This window comes from Falco peregrinus, chromosome 3 (genome assembly GCF_023634155.1).
Source record: "Falco peregrinus isolate bFalPer1 chromosome 3, bFalPer1.pri, whole genome shotgun sequence".
Taxonomy (NCBI): domain Eukaryota; kingdom Metazoa; phylum Chordata; class Aves; order Falconiformes; family Falconidae; genus Falco; species Falco peregrinus.
Window position 1 is genome coordinate 1,649,043 of NC_073723.1, and position 19,842 is coordinate 1,668,884.

Sequence of the window (19,842 nt, forward strand, 5' to 3'; positions counted from 1 at the left end):
TGAGCCAAGTTGACTTGGCCAAGTTATCCACCCTGCTATAAGTGGCACAGCTGGACAGTTAGATTTCCTTCTAAAGGTCTTAAAGGAAATAAAAAGCACATGGAGAACAGTGATTTAGAGAGCAGCATGTTGCTTGAAGATGGAAGAAGTTAATGAGTTAATGCTGAGGGGAAGTACAGATTGTCATGTTATCTGCTATTTTCTTACTGTCATTACCTAGGGTGGAGACCTTGGCCATTCTAAATTTAACTTAGAAAATGTCTCAAAATGTGTGGTAAATCTCAAATACTTAGACTTAGGATTCTGTCCAATCTACTTGCTTCTTGAATGACTTAAAGTCACTTATCTGCAATTCCTGAAGAGTTCTGAGAATTGCTAGAATTAAGAGCTCCCATCAGGTAGTCTCACCAGAAACACAGCCCTTTATCATTCCATTATTTAAAGTACTTGAACTTGTTTGGCTTGCTTTATGTTTTTGTCTATGTCCTGTACTGACTGAGAACACTGTCACTGAGAAAATAAAATACTTGTGATCTCCTTCAGGACGGTTCAGTGCAGTAGGAACGGTCTTTCCTGCTGGTGTGTGGATGTCAATGGCATTGAGGTACCTGGCAGCAAACAGAATGGATATCCCTTGTCTTGTAAGTTACAAGTTTCTGGTTCTGTTCAGGTTGGGTAAAGAACCATTTAAATGTGCTTATGAACTGCTGAAATCAAATCAAGTCTTAGATGGACTCTAGTTTATTGTAATTTGCTGAGTCTTTCTAGTGGGAGTTCTGCAGTTTCTTCAGGGCTGATCACAGACATGTGATACACCTGGATGGGCTGTGTTTACGAAGGTCACCATAATGTAAATCATGAAAGAAAGATCAACTTAGTGTATTGTCTTTTGAGTTGGAGGACTTCAACCCCATTTGTGGTGGGTTTCTCTATACCAATTTTCACAGCCTCAGGTCCATCAATGTCCTCATGCCATGTGGGTGGCAGAATCAGAATTTGCAGCTCTGAGAAAACTCAGATGTTGCCTTAATAAATGATTCAGTGCCCAGCAATTACCTTTGTCTAACAGTACCCCTTTCTGCTATTACAGGCTTATCCTTTTGCCAGCTGCAAAAACAGAGGGTCTTGCTGAGTCAATACATCAACAGCAGCAGCATCTCCTACATCCCTCAGTGCCTGGATTCAGGGGCTTTTGATGTGGTGCAGTGTGACACAAAGCTGGGCCAGTGCTGGTGCGTGGATCCAGAAGGAATGGAGATTTATGGTACCAGGCAGAGAGGAAAGCCAACGCAGTGTAAGTAATATTTAACAAAACTGTGGGGTTTGTAGGTTTGAAAGGTTTGGTGTGAATGATTTAAATGTGGTGGCAGATCAGGAGCTTGGACACTGCAGCCTACACTTATCCTATAGAAGTATAGGTGCTTAACTGGTACATTCAAGTCCTTGTTTCATAGACTCATAGAATATCTGAAGTTTAAAGGGACCCATAAGGATCACAGGGTCCAAGTCCCTGCTCCTCATAAAGACAAGAGGCACCTAGGTGTCCACGTTCAGTGTAATGAATCTAACCCCTCTTCAGACCATGGGGTGGCTATTCAGCTGTTTGTGGGATGTTAAAACACAATAAACATTACCTTTGTTTCCCATTAGGTCCGGGGAACTGTGAGATCCGAGACCGCCGCATTCTGCACGGGTTTGGGGAGAAGAGCCCGCCACAGTGCTCAGCAGATGGAGAGTTTATGCCTGTCCAGTGCAAGTTTGTCAACACAACAGACATGATGGTTTTTGATCTTCTTCATAGTTATAACAGGTAAGTGCACAGGCTTCTGAAACAGAAAAACAATCCTTCGTACCTCAAGTCACTGTCTTACTGGCTTTTTCTTCTTTTCCCCACACGAAGCCTTTCTTCTCTAACTGCACTTGATGCTTTTTTTCTACTAATGAATGGACCAAGTGGAAAAAAAAAAATAAAAGCCTTTTTTTCTGAATTCTTCTTCTTTTTAGAGAAAACTGATGTTCTCTCTCTGCAGTCTAACTAGTGTGTCCTCACATAGCAGTGGATACCACATTACAATCTGTATTTGGAAAAGTAGCCAGGGCTACTTTTCAGACAGAAACACAACAGAAAATGAGACAAATGCACAAGGAACAGAGGAATTCAAATGTATATATGAGGTAGCAAAGATGGCTCCATATGGGAGATGAAAGCAGATGGACAGACAGACAAGTGGCAACATGCAAAGAGCAAGTTCCACATGATGTTGGGAAACTCTCATCCATTTAGGCAGTGCCAGGGTTGCTCACACAGGTGAAACAGCAAGTGATGAACGGGCGTGCTGACAGATGACTGGCTTTGGGTGGTTGGAGATGACTGGGGAAGACTTAAAAATGCTGGATCAAATCCTTGTCCATGGGAGCAAAAAGCCGCTGTTCTGTGGAGGAGTTGGGAATTAATGCTCAGGTGGAGAAACAAGGGGTGGGCAAGGGGAGTTTGTTTTGACGCAGATGTTCAGACTCTCCAGAGAAACCTTTTGGTCTCTTGTTAAGTGCTGTTATCATGGTATCTTGGTCAACACACTTCTCTGGTGGAGGGCAGTGGAGTAAATGTAATGTTCCATTCTGACTTGGCTCTGTAGTAGCAAAGGCATTTTATTGTAAATGTCAGTTTTGCTGTTTTTTTTCTTTTTTCTTTTAAGCAAAACTGAAAGGCAGGCCCAAATGCACAGTGCAAATTTGTCAGAGCTTTGGCAGAAGTTATTTTGGCAAAAGCAAACTAATCTGGCTTTTTTTTGTTGGCCTGTGGAGCGTGGTAATTCTGAAAGAGCAACTACAGAGGTGAAAGCAATGCTTTGATTTGATGTGTTTGGTTTTTTTTTTTTTCTCTCATTGGGAGATTTGTTTGCAAAGAACTGTGAGATTGGGCTTTTCTTGTGTCCGTGTCATGTAATTAATCACAACAGGATCATTTCATTCCCAGCTGTCTACCTTTCCAATTATGGCATTGACTTAACCTATTACCATCATACCTGAGTATCTCAGGTCATTAATATATATATTTTCACACTATTCCTGCCTGAAATGTCATTATCCTGCCCCATAAACAGGGTTCCAGAATACAGAGTTGAAGGGATGAGTTCCAGAGCAAAGGACTATGGCAGAACAGGGATTTAAACCCAGAATTTATGTTCTTGTAGAACCAGTGGACCAGCTTTCTTTGGTTTCACAGATTGATTTATGAAATCTGGACATGTCACACTAACTGCATTCACAAATTGTTTCCCTACACACTCTTAAATATTTCAGAATAAATCAGTATGTTAAAAAAAGAAATGGAGAAATTCAGAAGCTTAGAGCTAAGACCTTCCCAAGGGGAAGACTTTTTGGAAAGAAAGATAAGCCCAGATTTCCTACCTCACTCTGGCAACTTGGTTGCTGTTACTTCTTTTGTACAAACTGTGCCCTAGTCCTGCTTGGATGGGTAGCTGTGTAGAAAGTCCTGTAGAAGACTGATGGGAATGATGAAAAAAGGAAAAGTCAAGGAGGATCTTTTCCTTTTCTTGCTACAATTTTCATCAGACCGAAAACCTTGTGTCAGTGCCTGTCCCAGCTCACTGGAGGTTCTGCCCTATTATCTATGATTTCATCGGTAATGGGGAAAAAAATATCTGTTTTTTCCCCTCTGTTTCTTAATAGTCAATGAGAAAGGCAGCTATAACTTGAGCTGCATGTATGAAACACAGAAGGGGTTACTTGCAAACCTGCTTTTGAAAATCAGTTATGAGTTGTCTTTGCTGGAAGCTATAACAGTTTGAAGAAAATGTCAACAACCTCACATTTATTTACTTACCCATGTTTTTGAGTGTGAGCATTCTTGTTGAAACAGATGGATACACTATACATTTATCCACAACTTAAATGTAGTCACCTTTGCTTTAAGCCATTGTTTTGGATTGGGTCTGGTAAACGAGGTGCTTTGTGTTATTGCTACTCGTCTTGAGGGCTGTAATTAAAAAGAGGCTGAGAAATAATAAAAAAAGTGATAGGAAGTGAGTTTTCCAAGTAAGGTGAGAAAAGTTCTGTCCTCTTGTTTCTGTGGGCCTAATTTATATCTGTTTCTACTTTATTTAGCTGTACGCTCAACGTGGAGCAAAAATAACCAGCATGAAAGGATATGACTACACATCCGCCACATGTAAAAGTATAATTACGTATGTGACTTCTCAACGTTGAGGGTGAAAGCAAGCAGCATGCAGAATATTTTCATTGCGTCCTGTTTCACTCAGCTAGGTGTTGAGATGCTGAGGTGATGAGTTCCAAGGCCATGAGCAGTGCAGAGGTCTGCCTTTGAATGCATTGCTCTCCTAAGAAAAGGTCATATTCCTGATTGGGCAGTGGTTACTGCGTGATAATTCAGGGGAGCAGAAGGCTCTTGAGGTATCCCAAGCTCTCTATGTTTGCATGTAAATTGAAGACCATAGAAAGATGGCATTTAGGTGTTTATATCTTAAATTCCATTGGTTTAATGCTGGCAGAAGTCCCTTTGTGCCCTGAAGTATGACATTTTGATTGTTTTTAGCATGCTCGTGTCAGCAGTGGAGTAGGATTTTATGATCCTAAGTGAAGGGAGTCCATAGGCTTTTAATTTGAAGACGTGGAAGAGTGCCAGAGGGAAGCAGCTCTATGCAGGGATGTGCAAGCTGTGAGGCAGGAGAACTGCTGGGTAACACTGGGACAACCACTGGGTTGCCAGCCCCTTCCTCTGCCCAGGGGTTGCTGCTGCTTCACGCATTGCTCAGCTTGCACTTCGACGGGCTGAGGAAGCAGCAACATCTTCAGCTCTCCCGGCAAGAGGTGACAGAGCACTCGGCCAGTCTCCTGAAGGTAGCAAAGGCCCCTTGCTCCGCTCCTCTGACCTGAGCACTGACTCTGAGCCTGACAAGTGTTTTGCTGTTTCTCAGGGCCCCCGCAGACTGTGGATGCTGGAGCAGCCCTGGGGCTGCGGGGCGCTGGCATTGGTATCGAGGCTGCTCATAGTCCCAGTGCCACAGGGTCGCTGTCAGCTGCGCTGGCACGTTAACCTCTTTCCCAGTGGATCAGGGCCTAATCCACCATTACTCCTACTGCTGAGTCTCCTTCCTTGGTAAAACCCTGATTTGTGTCATCGTCCGAATGTCTTGAGCAGAAAATTCCACTTCCCCTTTGCTAGATATCCCAAATAAGCCACATGCAGCTGGGACACCAGTCCTTCATCGTATTTCAGGGAAAGGTATGCGTCTGTAAAATAATAGGATTGTTTTGGAACTTGGCACTTTGAATCTAGAAGAACTTAACTTCTGTTTGCTTGGAGAACCCCCAGAGTGTCTGTCACTTAAGATCACATTTATTGGTTTTTTTTCTAACTGACCCTATGAAGTTTCCTTCCTGAATCATTGCTTTGCTTGAATCTGGCTGTTCTCATTCCTAGAATATTATACTGGAAACTAACATCTCGTTGATCTCCAGAAGAGTCAGTCTTGCTCGTCATATGTTATAAACTCCCTTCTCCTTAATCTGTTGAGCCATGCTCTGAAAATGAAAAAGATTAGTGAGGTTTTTATCAGCTTTTGTGCTTAATTCTATGCAGAAAGTGTACGTAGCATGTAGGGAACAGGAAGCAACCTGTTTGTTTAGGCACTTTGCCATCTTGTGTAGATCTGTAGGAGCTAATGAAAGGGTGTTGTAGTAATATTAAACCAACATTGGTCTGTTTTATACTCTTTGACAGGCTTTCAAAGATGAGAATAGAATAGAAAATGGGTGTTAGATACAGAAGCTGGGTACCTGCTTAGGAAGAGTCAGAAATCTGTCTGAAGATTGTTCTGTGTTTGTTTTAAAAATGACATTTAGGATCTGGGCCACATCAGAGCCTGGTTGCCACAGGGGGACCAAAGGGTTTTGTCATGGCTTTGCGCTCTGCAGACAGCCCTACTGTACCTGTCTGGGAGGGAAGCACAGATGATGCTTTGCCGTTGTCAGTGGCCTCCCAAGTATTCACAGGAGGCTGCTTTTCCTTCCAGGCTCCCAGGGGCTTTCCAAACACTCAGCTCCTTTCGGGAGGCATTCCCAGAGGTCTCTGGGTACTGCTACTGCGTGGACAGTCTGGGGAGAGAGTTAGCAGACACTGGTAAGTACCCTCCAGCATCTGATCCTGTAATTTGAGTGGCTTTGAATTCCAGAGGGAAAGGACAAATAAAAAGTATCAGCTCATTTGGAACTTCATTTCATTCTTACAAGGGGTAAGACCACTGGACCAGTGTAGTGCTCATGGGAAAGGCTGGAGCTTAATTACTGAATTCCCACCCTTAGGAGCAGCACTTTAGTCAGTATCAAGTGGAGTTGCTGCCTGGGAGCTAATTCTGTCCTCTTTGAGGATGGTGGTACAGGATTTCTGAGTGTCCAGCCTCTGCCTGCACTAGAAAGCTGTGTCACGTTCAATAAGTCCAATTAGCAAATGCAGGGGAGTATAAAGGGCCTGGAGACCAAACTATTTTCTTCTTGCTCAGGTAGAATCATGAAATGGGTTGGGCTGGAAGGGACCTTTAAAGATCCTCTAGTCCAGCCCCCCTGCTATGAGCAGAAGCATCAGATGGTCCTTCCTTTTCTCTCAGAGTCAGGATAACTTGTAGGCATGTTAATAGGTGATGGGACACTTTAGAAGGGAGAATGTTTTTTCCAACAAGGTGGAGTGAGGACAGCTTCCAGCTCCTCTTCCTTAGATACTCTGTTTTAAAAAGTAAAAAAAAAAAAAAAAAAGGGGTGGGTGGGGAGCGGAATGCAAAGCATGCTAGCTTAAACTTTAGATGGTAGATGAGAACTTCAACATTTAATTCTCACAAGGGTGAGAAATTCTCAAAAAAATTTGTGCACTCAGGGAAACCACTGCATTGGATGTCTTTCTGTTATACAGCTGAAACAATTGGGAAATTTTTTTGGTACCGTCAGTTTCCAAAATTGCATCAATTGCTGTACTGCAGACTCAACCTAACAAAACCACAGCACAGTGCCAGTTATGGCATGTGGCTTCTGCTTGCTTTGGTAGGTGTCAAGGCATAAAGCCAGTGACTGGGCACTCAGCAGTGGGATATGTGGTGTGGTACATCAGGGTTATGTGGTGTAAGTTCACGTTTGGCCTGTTTAGAGGGTTGGTTTTCTTCTTCCTGACAGGCTTCCAGTTATGCTACTCTGGTGTAAAGTAGGTGACTTCTGTCTTAAAACCGGGCTCTGTGCTAAAAGTCTGTCTTTCCCAGGCTTGGAACTGCTGCTCGATGAAGTTTACGACACAGTTTTCTCTGCGCCGGAGCCTGCCCGCACATTTGCAGAAACCAATATATATCGGATCCTGCAGAGGCGGTTTCTAGGGGTTCAGCTTGCTACCTCTGGCAAGTTCAGATGTAAGTAGCACCCAGGTGGTGCCTGGTAAATAAGGTGACAATTTTGGAGCTTGTATGTTACAGCTGCCATTGGGGGAGTTGTTCTAGGAGTCTGTTGCACTAAAAGCGTAAAATATCACTTTCAGTGCAGGAATCAAGGTCCCTGAATTGCAGCTGGCTTTTAGCCCCTGGATTGTACATTTTTACCAGGGGATGGTACCTGTCCTCGGATCAATGCTTTCCCACGCACTTGAAGAACATATTAGTTGAAATCCCATGAACTCTCTGTATCTTTTGCCTTGAGATTCTGGAGATGGATCTGATGATTTATTAGATTAAAAGCCTGAGAAAATGCTCCCTAATTTATGTTGGTACACTGAGAAACAGGAAAGAGATTACGTTGACCACAACATACTTGATTCCCAGAAGACTACACAAAAATTTGCAGTGCCTTAGCCAGCAAAGTTGAACTTCTGGTTCTGCCCTTGGCTCCGTTCCCTCCCTGGTCAGGGCAGGCAAATACGAAGAGAGTTTCTCTGCCTACAAGCCGCGAACTCTGTGGGACAGGAGGGTCAGGTACCTTCTTCTCTCTCCTACATCACAGCCCAAGATAATTGCCTTGGCTGGGGAGAGTTTGAACCCCCTGGTGTGAAACTTCCATCTTCCCATCCAAATTCCTCTGACATTGCTGTCTGACCCTCATTAAGGAGTTGCATCACCAGAGTTATTAAGCAAATACTGATGTAAGTATTCTGGCCACATAACCACACGGGTTTTCTGGTTTTGGAACAAGCTGATTGTTCTGGGAAATCTGAAAAGCACCTTCCTTCTTCTGCTGCACAGTGTTGTTGAGTAAGCTCTGACTGTAGCGAGGGATGCAGCGGCTGTCAGCAGAAATGCAGCTGTAACAGCCACAAGATGGAGATGTGACCACATTCGTCAGCCACCGAGGGGGACTGCTTTGGTGGCTTACCCAGGTCTCACACCACCACCTGAAGCCACACACCTTGCGAGAGTTGTCAGACTTCCTTGATGAACAGGTTGCTCTGATGTGATGCTCTTGCTGCCTCAACCTGGTAGCTGAGCGTAGCTGGAAAGCTCTTGAAGGTGGGAAATGTTGAGAAATGTTTAGGCTGTAGGGTTGCAGGTTTATATAAACAAGCAAAATTTCTGTTGGCATCTGGTATTAGAGAGATCATAGCTCAGAAAACTTGCTTGATGGAGTTTTGGCTTCTCTGCCATTAAGGCCAGTTTGACAGCAGTAGGGCCTTCATATCCCTGTGAAGGGAAATAAATCGGGTGGTCCCAGGCAAAATCTCCACAGACAGGTGCAGATCCTTTTGCAGGAGCAATGCCTCATTTCTTCAGCAACATTGATGATTGCTTTCATCTCAGTCTCCCAAGCTGCACTTTAACTCTGGTGACCAGCTTTGCATTTACATTAAGGGCCAGAGCTCACCTTGCCCCCAGCACGGAGCTGCTGCTACTCTGCCTACCTGTGACTATGACTGAAAAGTGTGTTGAGGGTTTACTTTCTGTGCGGTTTTTAGAAATGAATGCCTACAGTGCAAAATCCTGGAGACGGTTCTCCAGGGGAAAAGAGGATTGGCAATTCACATTTTGGGCTGGTACTTGAAGTGTTACTGAAAATGGTCAGGAAGTGAAACTTTTTTTTTCCTTTTTTTTTTTTTTCTCCCAAGTAGGCGAACAGTGGGATCAAGCAGAGGTGGCTCTGCAGCTTTAAGCTTTCCCCCCTAATGCATACTGATTTTCTTCCAGGCCCCTCAAGGTGTGAGACCGAGCGGTATGCAGCCCTGCGTTACCAGCACACCTATGTGCCGTCTTGTGATGCTGACGGGGGCTACACGCCAGTGCAGTGTCAGCAGGGAGGACAGTGCTGGTGTGCGGAATCCAAAGGGCAAGAGGTCCAGGGCACAAAGAGACGAGGACAACCCCCGGCCTGTGGTATGTGTGAGGTTTGGAAAAGGAAAAGCAAGCACATCTCTTAGTGTCTTTAGAATGAAACTCAAAGGACCAGTTCAGTTCTCAGCTCTGACAGATTCTGGTGTTCAAAAACGAAGATCCAGAAACCTCCCTGGGGTTAAAAGCCATATTGTAACAAATTATTAAATATCATTTCCTTTTAGTTTCCTTTATGACCTTTTTTTAGCCTTTTAGTTTTGCATAGAGCAAGGCTTTTCTTTGCAGCTGTGATATCTGTCTCTTGACTCCAGGAGCCAGGGGCATGAAGTCAGAATATCTGGGATAAAGTAAGGAAGGGAGCGATGGTGGTTTTGGGTTTTACCTCCTTCCTTTGGTGATGCTATGGAATTTCTAAGGCACTTCTCATCCCGGACGTATTTTTCCCCATCTCTGTCACTGCCTATTTGGCCATGAAAATTGACAAATCCAGTAAAAAATACCTGAAACAATTCAGAAAAATTGTATGGGTTTGGGCTTGGAGAGACTTCATGAAGAACACACCATCAAATCAGTGCCCCCAGCGGAAACGACAGCAGACATGTCCAAGGGACAGAGGGGAGGATGGAAGTTAAAAACCTTCCCTCTGGAGTGTGCTGCCTTAATACTGCGGATTGTGCTGGAGGCTGGGACATGAGCTCAACGCGGGGCGGCTCGGGGAGGGTGGTCGCTCTGTTTGCAGGCACAGTCTCACCACGCAGGTAAAGGAGGAGGAACCTGCTCTGGGTGTCATGGCTCCAAGTCGCTCAGAGTGCTCTGGGCACGGACAGGCTTACTGTGAAATGAAAATGTTAGCATGCCTCCGAGGCTGATCACCAAGGATATTGCAAGGAAACCTCTGAGAGGCCTCGCCATATGTTGGGGCTGGTTGTTTTATCTCTGAATGTGCTTTTCTGAGCCCTCCTGATTTTTTTTTTTTTTTTTTTTTTTTTTTTTTGGGGTGGGGGGGCGATGACTGGAGGCTGCTTACAGCTTTTATTGGCAGACTCAGGAAATTTAAGCAGGGAAAAATTTCTGCAGAGGTTTTGCAGACTGACTCCTGAAAAGGTATTTCATGAGGGTGTAGCTGCAGTCTGCGTTCAGACAGCTATATGCCATGTGCATGTCTCCAGTTCTGCTCTGTTGTTTTGGTTTTTTTTTTTTCTTTTTAATATCTTTCACACTCCACCGCATGAACACTGGAGGAGGCAGGGATGTAGGTGTGGGTAGCACGTTGGGTACTCATGTGACCTGGTGCACCAGGCAATCCTGATAGGGACATGCTGCTTTTCTGACCTCTAGCAGTAAAGCCACCCCAGCAGTGCTTTTCTGTTTATTCCTTCTCACTCCTGATTTGATTCAGCAGGGGGTAGGAGGGGGGAGCGTTTAAAGACCATGATCCTACGTTTGTTTGATATTAGCCTACTTGTGGACTTGTGGCTTACACTAACTTATTGGTCCCCAGAGGAATGTTCTCCATCCCTCTTACCAAAAGCCAACACTGAAAACAGAAGGGGCCCATCTACAGAAAATGCCTTTACAAAGGAACCATGTGAGGGACCCTGAGCCCCTGCCAGGAGCTGCGGAGCAGGACAAGGGTGGAAAAGGTGGAGTGATAAAGATGCTGATCACAGAGCCTCCCTCAGATTTCTTGCTGATCTATTTTAGCAGCTTTGAAGATTTCCAGCTTTCATCATTACTGTTAAAAGTATTTATGACTGCTTTATCATATTGCCTGGATGTATGATAAATGGGGATGGGGTGGGAAGCCCAAGGGAGGCCATGCTGGAGCAGACCAAAGCTGTTTGTCCACCACCCTGTTCCCTACCAGGGACAGCAGTGGTGCTTGGAGAGAAAGTGTGAGAAACATGGGAAATGTATACATTTCTTCCGTATTTCCATACATCCTACAGGTGGGAGAGATCCCAGACTGGCAGTTGAACCCACATCATTGTGTTCAGCCCTCCCCTATAGAGTCATCTTGCAGGGATTTGTCTAATTGCCCTTTAACCTTTTATCCTTTCTAGCATTCTCTGGCAATACATTTCATGATAATGATTATGTGCTCTACTTCTGGACAGTTCTAATTCCTGTACTGTGAGAAATAGTGAATAGTAATTGTCTATTGTGAGTGATGTGGAGAATCCTGTTTTTCAAAAATGTTTATTGTATTTTTTTGTCCAAGCCTCAATAGTCTTTCCTACCGGAAAAGCTGTTTTGTCCTCAAAATGGTTTTGCATCCCTTCTCTAAAATTCTGCTACTTTTCAAGGAAAAGTAACCACATGGTATATGATGGAAACTGCTGCGTGTGTTCCAGAGATCCAGTCAATGCCATAACCATACTGTCTGTTTGGTTCTCAGTGTTTTTATATCTACTGAGTCTTTCCTTTTTTGATGTCTTTTGAGCCTTAAGCTAACACTTTCAGAGATCCTGCTTCAGTGATATGTTGCATCCTAACTTGGAGCCATTGCTTTCTCTGGATGAATGTACAGGTGGGGCTGGAGGCAGATACACATATGACATAGCTTGGCCCAGGATATGGGTACCCAGGAACCCAGGAGCACAGTTGGTACCCTCAGTACCCTGACATTTGACTGCTTTTGTTGAAATTTCATAATTTCTTTTCCTTTACAGCTCATTTGTGAATGCCATCTAGTCCTTAGTACTCTATTACTGGTAATTTTAACAAGCCCAAGGAGGTTGCGGAATCACCATCTCTGGAGGTGTTTAAAAAACACATACATGCGGTGCTTAGGGACATGGTTTAGTGATGGACTTGGCAGTCCTGGATAGGCAGTTGGACTAGATGATCTTTAAGTTCTTTTCTAACCTAAGTGATTCTGTGGTTCTATGATTTACATTGGGAAACAATAGAACCAGAAAAAGGCCACAGAACAGACAACTTAGATGTTGTGAAGGAATGAATGTTTCCTTTCACTTTGTGTCTTGACTGGAGAGTTTAAATTACAGACCGCATTCAATAACAGTTCAAATTTCCTTATCAATGTGCCTGATGCATAGTTGAACTAGAGACAAGTTAAACTACACTTTCATGTGGTTTCTGCTGAGACTGCTTGAAAGATAGCCATGAAGTTTTAAAGGTTCCAAAATTTGCTTTTTTTTTAACACTTTGTTTAGGTGAAGAACAGACGTGCATCTCTGAGAGGCGACGGGCCTTGTCGAGGGTATTTTATGGCCCTGCTGGATACTTCACTCAGCCCAATTTGTTTTCTACACCAGATATGCAGTTGGAAAAAATAGCTGGCTTCTCAAGACCCTGCCCTCCTTCCTTCAAGGAACTATTTCTGGAGTCTGGATTGTTGTCTCCAGTTGCACAAAGCCTGTATGTCAGCCAGATTCCTGGGCTAGAAGCCACCCTTACTGAAGCCATCATGGGGATGTTCCCATCAAGGGAACTGGCTCAGTCGGCACTGAAATTTACTGCCAATCCAAAGCGTTTCCAAGAAAACCTCTTTGGAGGACCGTTCTTGAAGAATTTGATCCAGTTTAACTTCACAGGGGCACTTGGCCCTAGCGGGAAATACAGCATTGGCCAATTTTTCTCACAGGAGGATGTGGCAGAGAGGGATAACAGCCAAGGGTTTCTGGAATCAGCGGAGGCATTTTCAGCAGAGGTATCAAAGGGGAGCTCCATTTTGGGTAAACCTCTTGTAGGCAGCTTTGGCCGCATAGTAACTCTACAGGACAATCAGAATATGATGAAATTCCTTTCCTCTGTTCTGGAACTACCAGAGTTCTTTGCTTTTCTTCAACAAGTGATTTCTGTCCCTGAAAGCGTTGCTGAAGATTTAGGTGAAGTGGTGAAACTAGCGCTGGGATCCAAAGAGTGTGGTGAAGAGCCAAGGAACCTGTTTGTTCCAACATGCACCAAGGACGGGAGGTATGAGGAAGTTCAGTGCTATGGAGGAGAGTGCTGGTGTTTGGACTCTTTAGGTAAAGAAGTTCCAGGCTCGAGATCTCAGGGCAAACATCCAAGGTGTCCCACTGATTGTGAGAAGCAAAGGAGAAACCTGCAAAACTTGAAGCAAAGCTTGCCTGCAGGATCGGATCTTTTTATTCCCTCTTGTACTGAGGATGGAGACTTTCTGCCACTGCAGTGTCACGGGGTGGATTGCTTCTGCGTTGATTTGAACGGCGAGGTTATTCCAGGAATAAGGGGGAAAGCTGGAAAGCCGATGCAGTGTAAGTCCTAGGGACTGGGAATTTAAAGATGCTTCCTTATTCTGTTGGAATGGCATGATTCTGTCTTCCTATCTGATTATATCTGGAAATGTGTGGATAATGTATACAAACAGTATTGCTCCCTAACAAGAGAGCAGGTCAGCCCTGCAGTTGCAGGGGAATAGCCAGAAATACAGTGTAAGTAACCTTGATGTCCTGAGTTTTAAAGATGGTCCCTTCTTCTTTCAGTGCACAGGCTAGGCAAGCAGAGGAGCCCAAAAGCTTGCCTTGTTGGTGGGCATGCCATTGGCATATGTCTTCACCCATGAGTGTAGCTAGCGTGTAGAACATCCATGATGCTCACGAGACCTGAAATATCTGTGTAACTGAATGTAACTCCTGCCGAGTGAAAAAGCCCTTTTACTTTCAGGAGCAAGTCACGTGGGCATGGTCACTGGCTCATCCTTGTCCTGAGAACCGAAGAGGTTCAGTGCCTTAAGCCGTGAACCTCTTTTAGTCTTTTAGCTCAAGAACATATCCTCAGCTTGGTAGGATGTCACAGGAGTTGAAACGTAGGGGAGGGATTTGAAGGCTACTAAGTTTCTCATAAAGGCCACGCAGTCAGGTCAGAAAAATGAGTCACAAATGACTTGTCTGACATCATTTTGGGCCTGGAACTTGCTTATGGGCAATGCTTACTGCCTCATCTTGCCTTCTATTAATGTAATACAAAGGGAGAAGGAATCACATAGGCTGGGAACATTTGTCTTTCAAGTTTCTGTGAACTGAAAATGGCACATCAACAGGGAGAACAGACCAAGAGAAGAGCCTGCTTCTCATTTTGGAAGGAATAGCCAAGTATCTAGCAGGTGATAGTGGTACATAGTGAAAGAGTTCCTTTGAATAGCAGTTTGAAGAAGCAGTGGGGAATTTATTGCAATAAACTGAATTAGTAGGGGATTTATATTTAGCAAGCCATCTGTAGTGCAATCAAAAATAAACAGGTTCATGATTCTCTGGTGCTCAAAGGGAGATGAGCTCTTTGAGTCTTGCTAGGTTTATAGAGCTGCTTGGTGGCAAAATGAAATTTGGCCCTAGAGAGGGCAGAAAAGGCTTCCAAAACAAACTCACTCCGGCATTTTGAGGGATGGTATTTTTATATTCAGCTGCAATATGGGGATTCCTTCCTTCCATATTCCTCTAAATAGGAAGGGAGGACAACAGAATCTGAAAATTCTGGTTAGGTCCAAGGGGAAATAAAATCACTATTATCCTGCTGTTCTGATGATTACTTTTGCAAGGATTAGCTGAATAAGTAACTGCCAGATTACCAAGTGTATCTGAAAATACCTAGTTGGTGTGAACAGATTCAGGGAGGCATTTAGTGGTATCAAGCACCCATCCCTCTAATGTGCTCAAATATTTTAAAAAATCATATCTATATGAATCTTTCAGTGTTCACATGCCTTTGGAAATCTTACCCTGCTTCAGCATGGGAGCTTAATAGAATTAGCCCTCTTAATAACAGGCGGAAATGTTGTTGTTAGTATTGTGGTAAATGACCAAGTTTTAGTAATGGTGTTTGTAGTGCTGGGGGGTAGGAGGTATTGTGCATCTTTGGTGCATTCGTAAGATTTGCTATGCGTGGCTTTTCTCTCCCCCAGGCCCAAGTGCTTGCCAAGTAACAGCTGGTCAGGAGTTTCTAAAGGCTGTGAAACTCCTGTTGTCAGATCCCAGTGCTCTGCCCCAGCTCTCCAGCGTTTACCTCCCACAGTGTGATGCTGGCGGTGCCTGGAGGGAGGTGCAGTGCAGTGGCCCTCCTGAGCAAGCCTTCGAGTGGTACGAAAGGTGGATTGCAGAGAACAACGAAGGCAAAACGCTGCCTGTTGCTGATCTATTGAACATTATAACTGGATATAAAGAGGCATCTTCCAAAGGCTTTTCAGCTTTCATTAAATCTTTGTATGAGGCTGGGCACCAGAATGTCTTCCCAGCATTCACCCCATATTCCTCCTTCACTGATCTCCCACCTGAAGTGCTGAAAGGAAACTTGACCTATGCATCTGAGAACATTTTACTGGATCCATATATGTTCTGGCAGCTTCTGAATGAGCAGCTGACTTATTACCCAGGACCCTATAGTGATTTCAGCGCTCCATTAAGCCACTTTGAACTTCGTGATTGTTGGTGTGTTGATAACAAAGGAGAAGAGCTGCAAGGAACAAAGGCAGAAGTGAACCAGGTCCCAGCGTGTAAGTAACAGAATTTCTGGCACATAAGTAGCAGCGTTTCTGGTCTTTGCTTTTATGCTACAAGAGGAAAGTCCTTTCAGTTGCTGTGAAGTAAGAGACAATGACTTGTCAGAAAGAGCAATACTACTGTTCTCACTGGCCACCAGAGGTGGGGTAACTAATTTTTGTAAATAAGTGGTGTCTCAGCTTTGGGAATAAGGAGGAATAAAGTTCCATATCAGGTTTGTGTAGATTTTGTAATTTGGAATTTGGACATATAACGCTTTTGCAGAAGATATTTAGCCAGACGGCAAAGGACGTTTTGAAGTTAGAAAGAGTGTGAGGAGCTATGTGAAAAATTCAGGATTGCACTGTGCTGTAAATGACTTTCAAGAATGCCTTAAAATGAGCCAAAAGGAATTTTATTTCCTATTTCTTACTATGCGGTCAAGAGTAACTCATAGCCCCTAGAAGTCACTAGAAGAAGAGTGAGGCCAGCGTTGGTAAGCCCTCTGTCCAGACACCTCCACCAAAGGTGGTGGGCCCTCTTTACGGTTACTTCAGCAGATGACCTATATTATAGATGCAGTCACTAAAGCCATTCTAATCACATAGTAATTTTCCATCTGGGAGGAAGTCACAGGACAATGAATGGCAAACCTCCAAATAGGCAAGGAGTGCCCGAGATGCCAATTCTGTGGGCAAACAGGGAATAAAGGGTATGAAACAGATTAGCAGAGGGTTATTTTAGCTGTGAAGCTTTCTCTGAGCTGGTTCAGTGTGTTGAACTGCCATTTCTGAGTCAGTAGATGTATGGAGAGGACAGGCCAAGTGTCAGCTGCTCCTCTGGAGCCAGGGACATTGGGTGATTGCTGGTACTCTTGGACTCTTGCTGTTATCTAGCTAAGCACTGACAGATCTTGTTTGTTTGTTTGCTTCATTACACAATTCAAAACTGAGCAAGTACAGAAGGAAAGAGAAGATGCTAATTAAAAGACCAGCTAGTTTTGGCATGCAAATCTTTACTGGAGTTAGATGAAAGGCATTAATATACCTTCTGGTTCTACAGGTCCTGGTATATGTGAAGGTGTGAAGCAGGAAGCCCTGACATTTATGGAGGAGGCAGAGCAGCTCATACTAGCATCAAATCGCTCCCACTTTGCTTTTGGAGAGAGCTTCTTGATAGCAAAGGGAATACAGCTCACAGACAATGACCTCCTACGTTCTGCCCAGTCCTATGAGTCAGAGGTGGTGGTCTCTGAAAAGCTGTTATCGGGCGGTGACTATGCTTTCCAGCTGGCTGCACGGTCAGGTAGGTGAAAGAGAAATGACAGCTTAATTAAATGGATAGATGCCCAGAATCTGTGCAAGAGTACTCTATGTCAAATGCAACGTTGCTGAAAAACAGGTGCAACTCAGCAGGTATAATTACTGTGTAATTAACCTGTCAACCCAAGAGCTGATTTCAGTTGTCTTCTATGTATGACATGACACATATATAAGATTTGGACACTTACCAACCTTTACATGCTTGCAACACTTGTTAATTTGCCTATTGAAGTACCCGGACATTCAGGTGTTTGCAAACGTGCATTTAAAATATCTTCTATTGGCCACTAGTAGCCTTTTTTCTTACTTGTCTTTTATAGTCTTGCATTTCTATTGGCGGAGTCACTTTACTGCAAAACATTCCGCTGGGGAAGCAGCACAGCTGGGATTTCACCCCTACATCCCACAGTGTGATGGCCTGGGAAACTGGGAGCCAACTCAGTGCTACGAGAGTACAGGTGAGTGGTTGCTAACAAGATACTCTAGACTGTCTGAACAAAGAAAAGCTAAGCAGAATTCTAATGAAAGGATGGAAGACCTGTATTCTTGTAGCCTAACTGGAGAAAGGTGAAGTGGTCCATGAGATGGGTGGAAAATTGATTGGAGTGAGGGACTCAAGTGGCAGTGCACTGGGGCTCAAACATCAGTTGATGTTCATTTGCTCACTGCTAGTAGTGTTCCTTGGGGGTCAGTTCAGGGGCTGATATTGCTTAATGCCTTCATTAAAGACCAGGGCAATGAGATGGAGTGCACTCTCAGCAAGTTAGTGGATGATATCACATTGCCAGGAGTGGATGATATGTGGCAGGATAGGGCTGCAATGGAAGAGTCTCGCTAGAGCTGCCACATTTCTATTCTCACCATTGTTCTCAGGTGTGGTCTACTTATCCCTGGATAGCAGAGTTGACTGTGACTTAGATTTACTGATCACTTTCTATAGTGCTGCTGGGGATTAAAATCTTCCCAATATGCAGCAAAGCATACTGCAGTACAACATTGTTGTGGTTTAACCCCAGGCAGCAACCAAGCACCACGCGGCCTCTTGCTCACTCCTCGCTACCGGGAGGGATGGGGTGGAGAATCGGAAAGGAATGTAAAACTTGAGGATTGAGATAAGAACAATTTAATGATTTAAACAGAATAAAGAGGTAAAACCAACAATAATAACAATAAAAATAGTAACAATTCTAATGGAAAGGTGGGGGAAAAGGGGAAAAGGAAAACAAGTGATGCACAGTACAAGTGCATAACCACCCGCTGACCGATGCCCAGCCAGTCCCTGAGCAATGATCCCCCTCAGCCAACGCTCCACGTTTATACACCAAGCATGACATCCCATGGGATGGAATACCTCTTGGGCTGGTTCAGGGCAGCTGACCTGTCTGTGTCCCTTCCCAGTCTCTTGTGCCCCCCCCCAGCCCTCTGGCTGGCAGGGCCCAAGGAACTGAAAACTCCTTGACTTAGTACCCAGCAACAACTAAAAACATCAGTGCGGTTATCAGCATTGTTCTCACACCAGAGGCAAAACACAGCACTGTACTAGCTACTAAGAAGAAAGTTAACTCCATCCCAGCTGAAACCAGTACAAACATCTAAAATTAAGCTGCTTTTCTTCTCTGGCCAGGTCATTGCTGGTGCGTGGATGAGAGAGGACGTTATGTCATGGATTCCTTGGTCTCACGCTCAGCAGAACTTCCCAAATGTCAGTTGGTTTTTCTTCATAAATATTTGTCTTTACCTGTTCTTACAAATTTTAGTATTTATGGAAAATTCTAGTATGATATGCATGAAGCAAGACTTGTTTCTAACTGTTGCAAGAAAATAAAAAAGAATGTTACGCTTGTTTTGCTGATTCATTTCATTTCACGCTGCATGTGATGTTGGTTTGCATGGTTTAAGAATGGGCCCTTTACTGTTGGTGGCCTTGCTTGATCAGGGGAATTGGACCAGATGTCCAACCAGATGTCTCCAGAAGTCCCTTCCAACCTCAACCATCCTGTGATTCAGTGGTTATCAAACACAGATTGGGAATTCCCTACCTGAGGTTGTAGCAGACCCTAATGAAGATGCGCGAAAGAGCTGGGGATGTATCCCTTTCTCTCTAGCTTAGGGTTGAGAACTTGATTTTATTTAACATGCATACATGTTTTTCCTCTTACAGGCCAGACATCATGTCAGCGATCTCGAACTAATGCCATAATTTCCAGCTGGAGACAGAGCGGTTCAAAGCTGGATGCATCTACAGCTGATCTGTTCATCCCCTACTGCCTTGAGGTGATTTAACATGACTGAGGGAGGAAGAAACAAAACTTCTGTGGTTTTGCTTACACCATGCCAAAGGCCTGTACAGTTTCAATCTATGCTCCTTAAGCATCCTTTGTGTGTTCCCGTTAACCTGAAAGAAAAGGGTAAGATAAAGCTAATAGCAGGCATTTCCCTGCATAAGGCAGAACATAAATAGATTTGAGATGGAAGACCGAGAATAGGAAGCTCTGTCCCTGCCTACGCTTCCCTCCTACGGGGTGGCTCTGCCTACTCCTTTTGCAGGGCTATGCTTAAAAAGCACAACTTATTTGAATGACTTCTGGGGGACTCTCTCCTCCTGAGCTGTGAGAGAATGTCAAGATGAGAGGGGGTTGTATGTAGGTATCCCAAAATAGGGTCCGTGATGCTCTCAAAACATGGTAGCGAGCAGGATAGAGCCCTGAGATGAGCAAGGAACAGACATTT

General features: G+C 44.2%; 1 protein-coding gene across 1 annotated transcript in view; it reads left to right on the top strand.

Annotated features, from left to right (window-relative positions):
* TG (thyroglobulin) overlaps positions 1-19,842 on the top strand; it is a 161,219-nt gene that overhangs the window by 2,232 nt on the left and 139,145 nt on the right. Inside the window, exons 3-14 of the mRNA XM_027786474.2 lie at positions 544-641; positions 1,091-1,294; positions 1,651-1,810; positions 6,057-6,163; positions 7,287-7,430; positions 9,189-9,374; positions 12,509-13,573; positions 15,217-15,804; positions 16,853-17,095; positions 17,433-17,570; positions 18,737-18,814; positions 19,274-19,386. Of these exons, the coding sequence (XP_027642275.2) occupies positions 544-641; positions 1,091-1,294; positions 1,651-1,810; positions 6,057-6,163; positions 7,287-7,430; positions 9,189-9,374; positions 12,509-13,573; positions 15,217-15,804; positions 16,853-17,095; positions 17,433-17,570; positions 18,737-18,814; positions 19,274-19,386 (3,124 nt within the window). The remainder of the gene's footprint in view (positions 1-543; positions 642-1,090; positions 1,295-1,650; positions 1,811-6,056; positions 6,164-7,286; positions 7,431-9,188; positions 9,375-12,508; positions 13,574-15,216; positions 15,805-16,852; positions 17,096-17,432; positions 17,571-18,736; positions 18,815-19,273; positions 19,387-19,842) is intronic.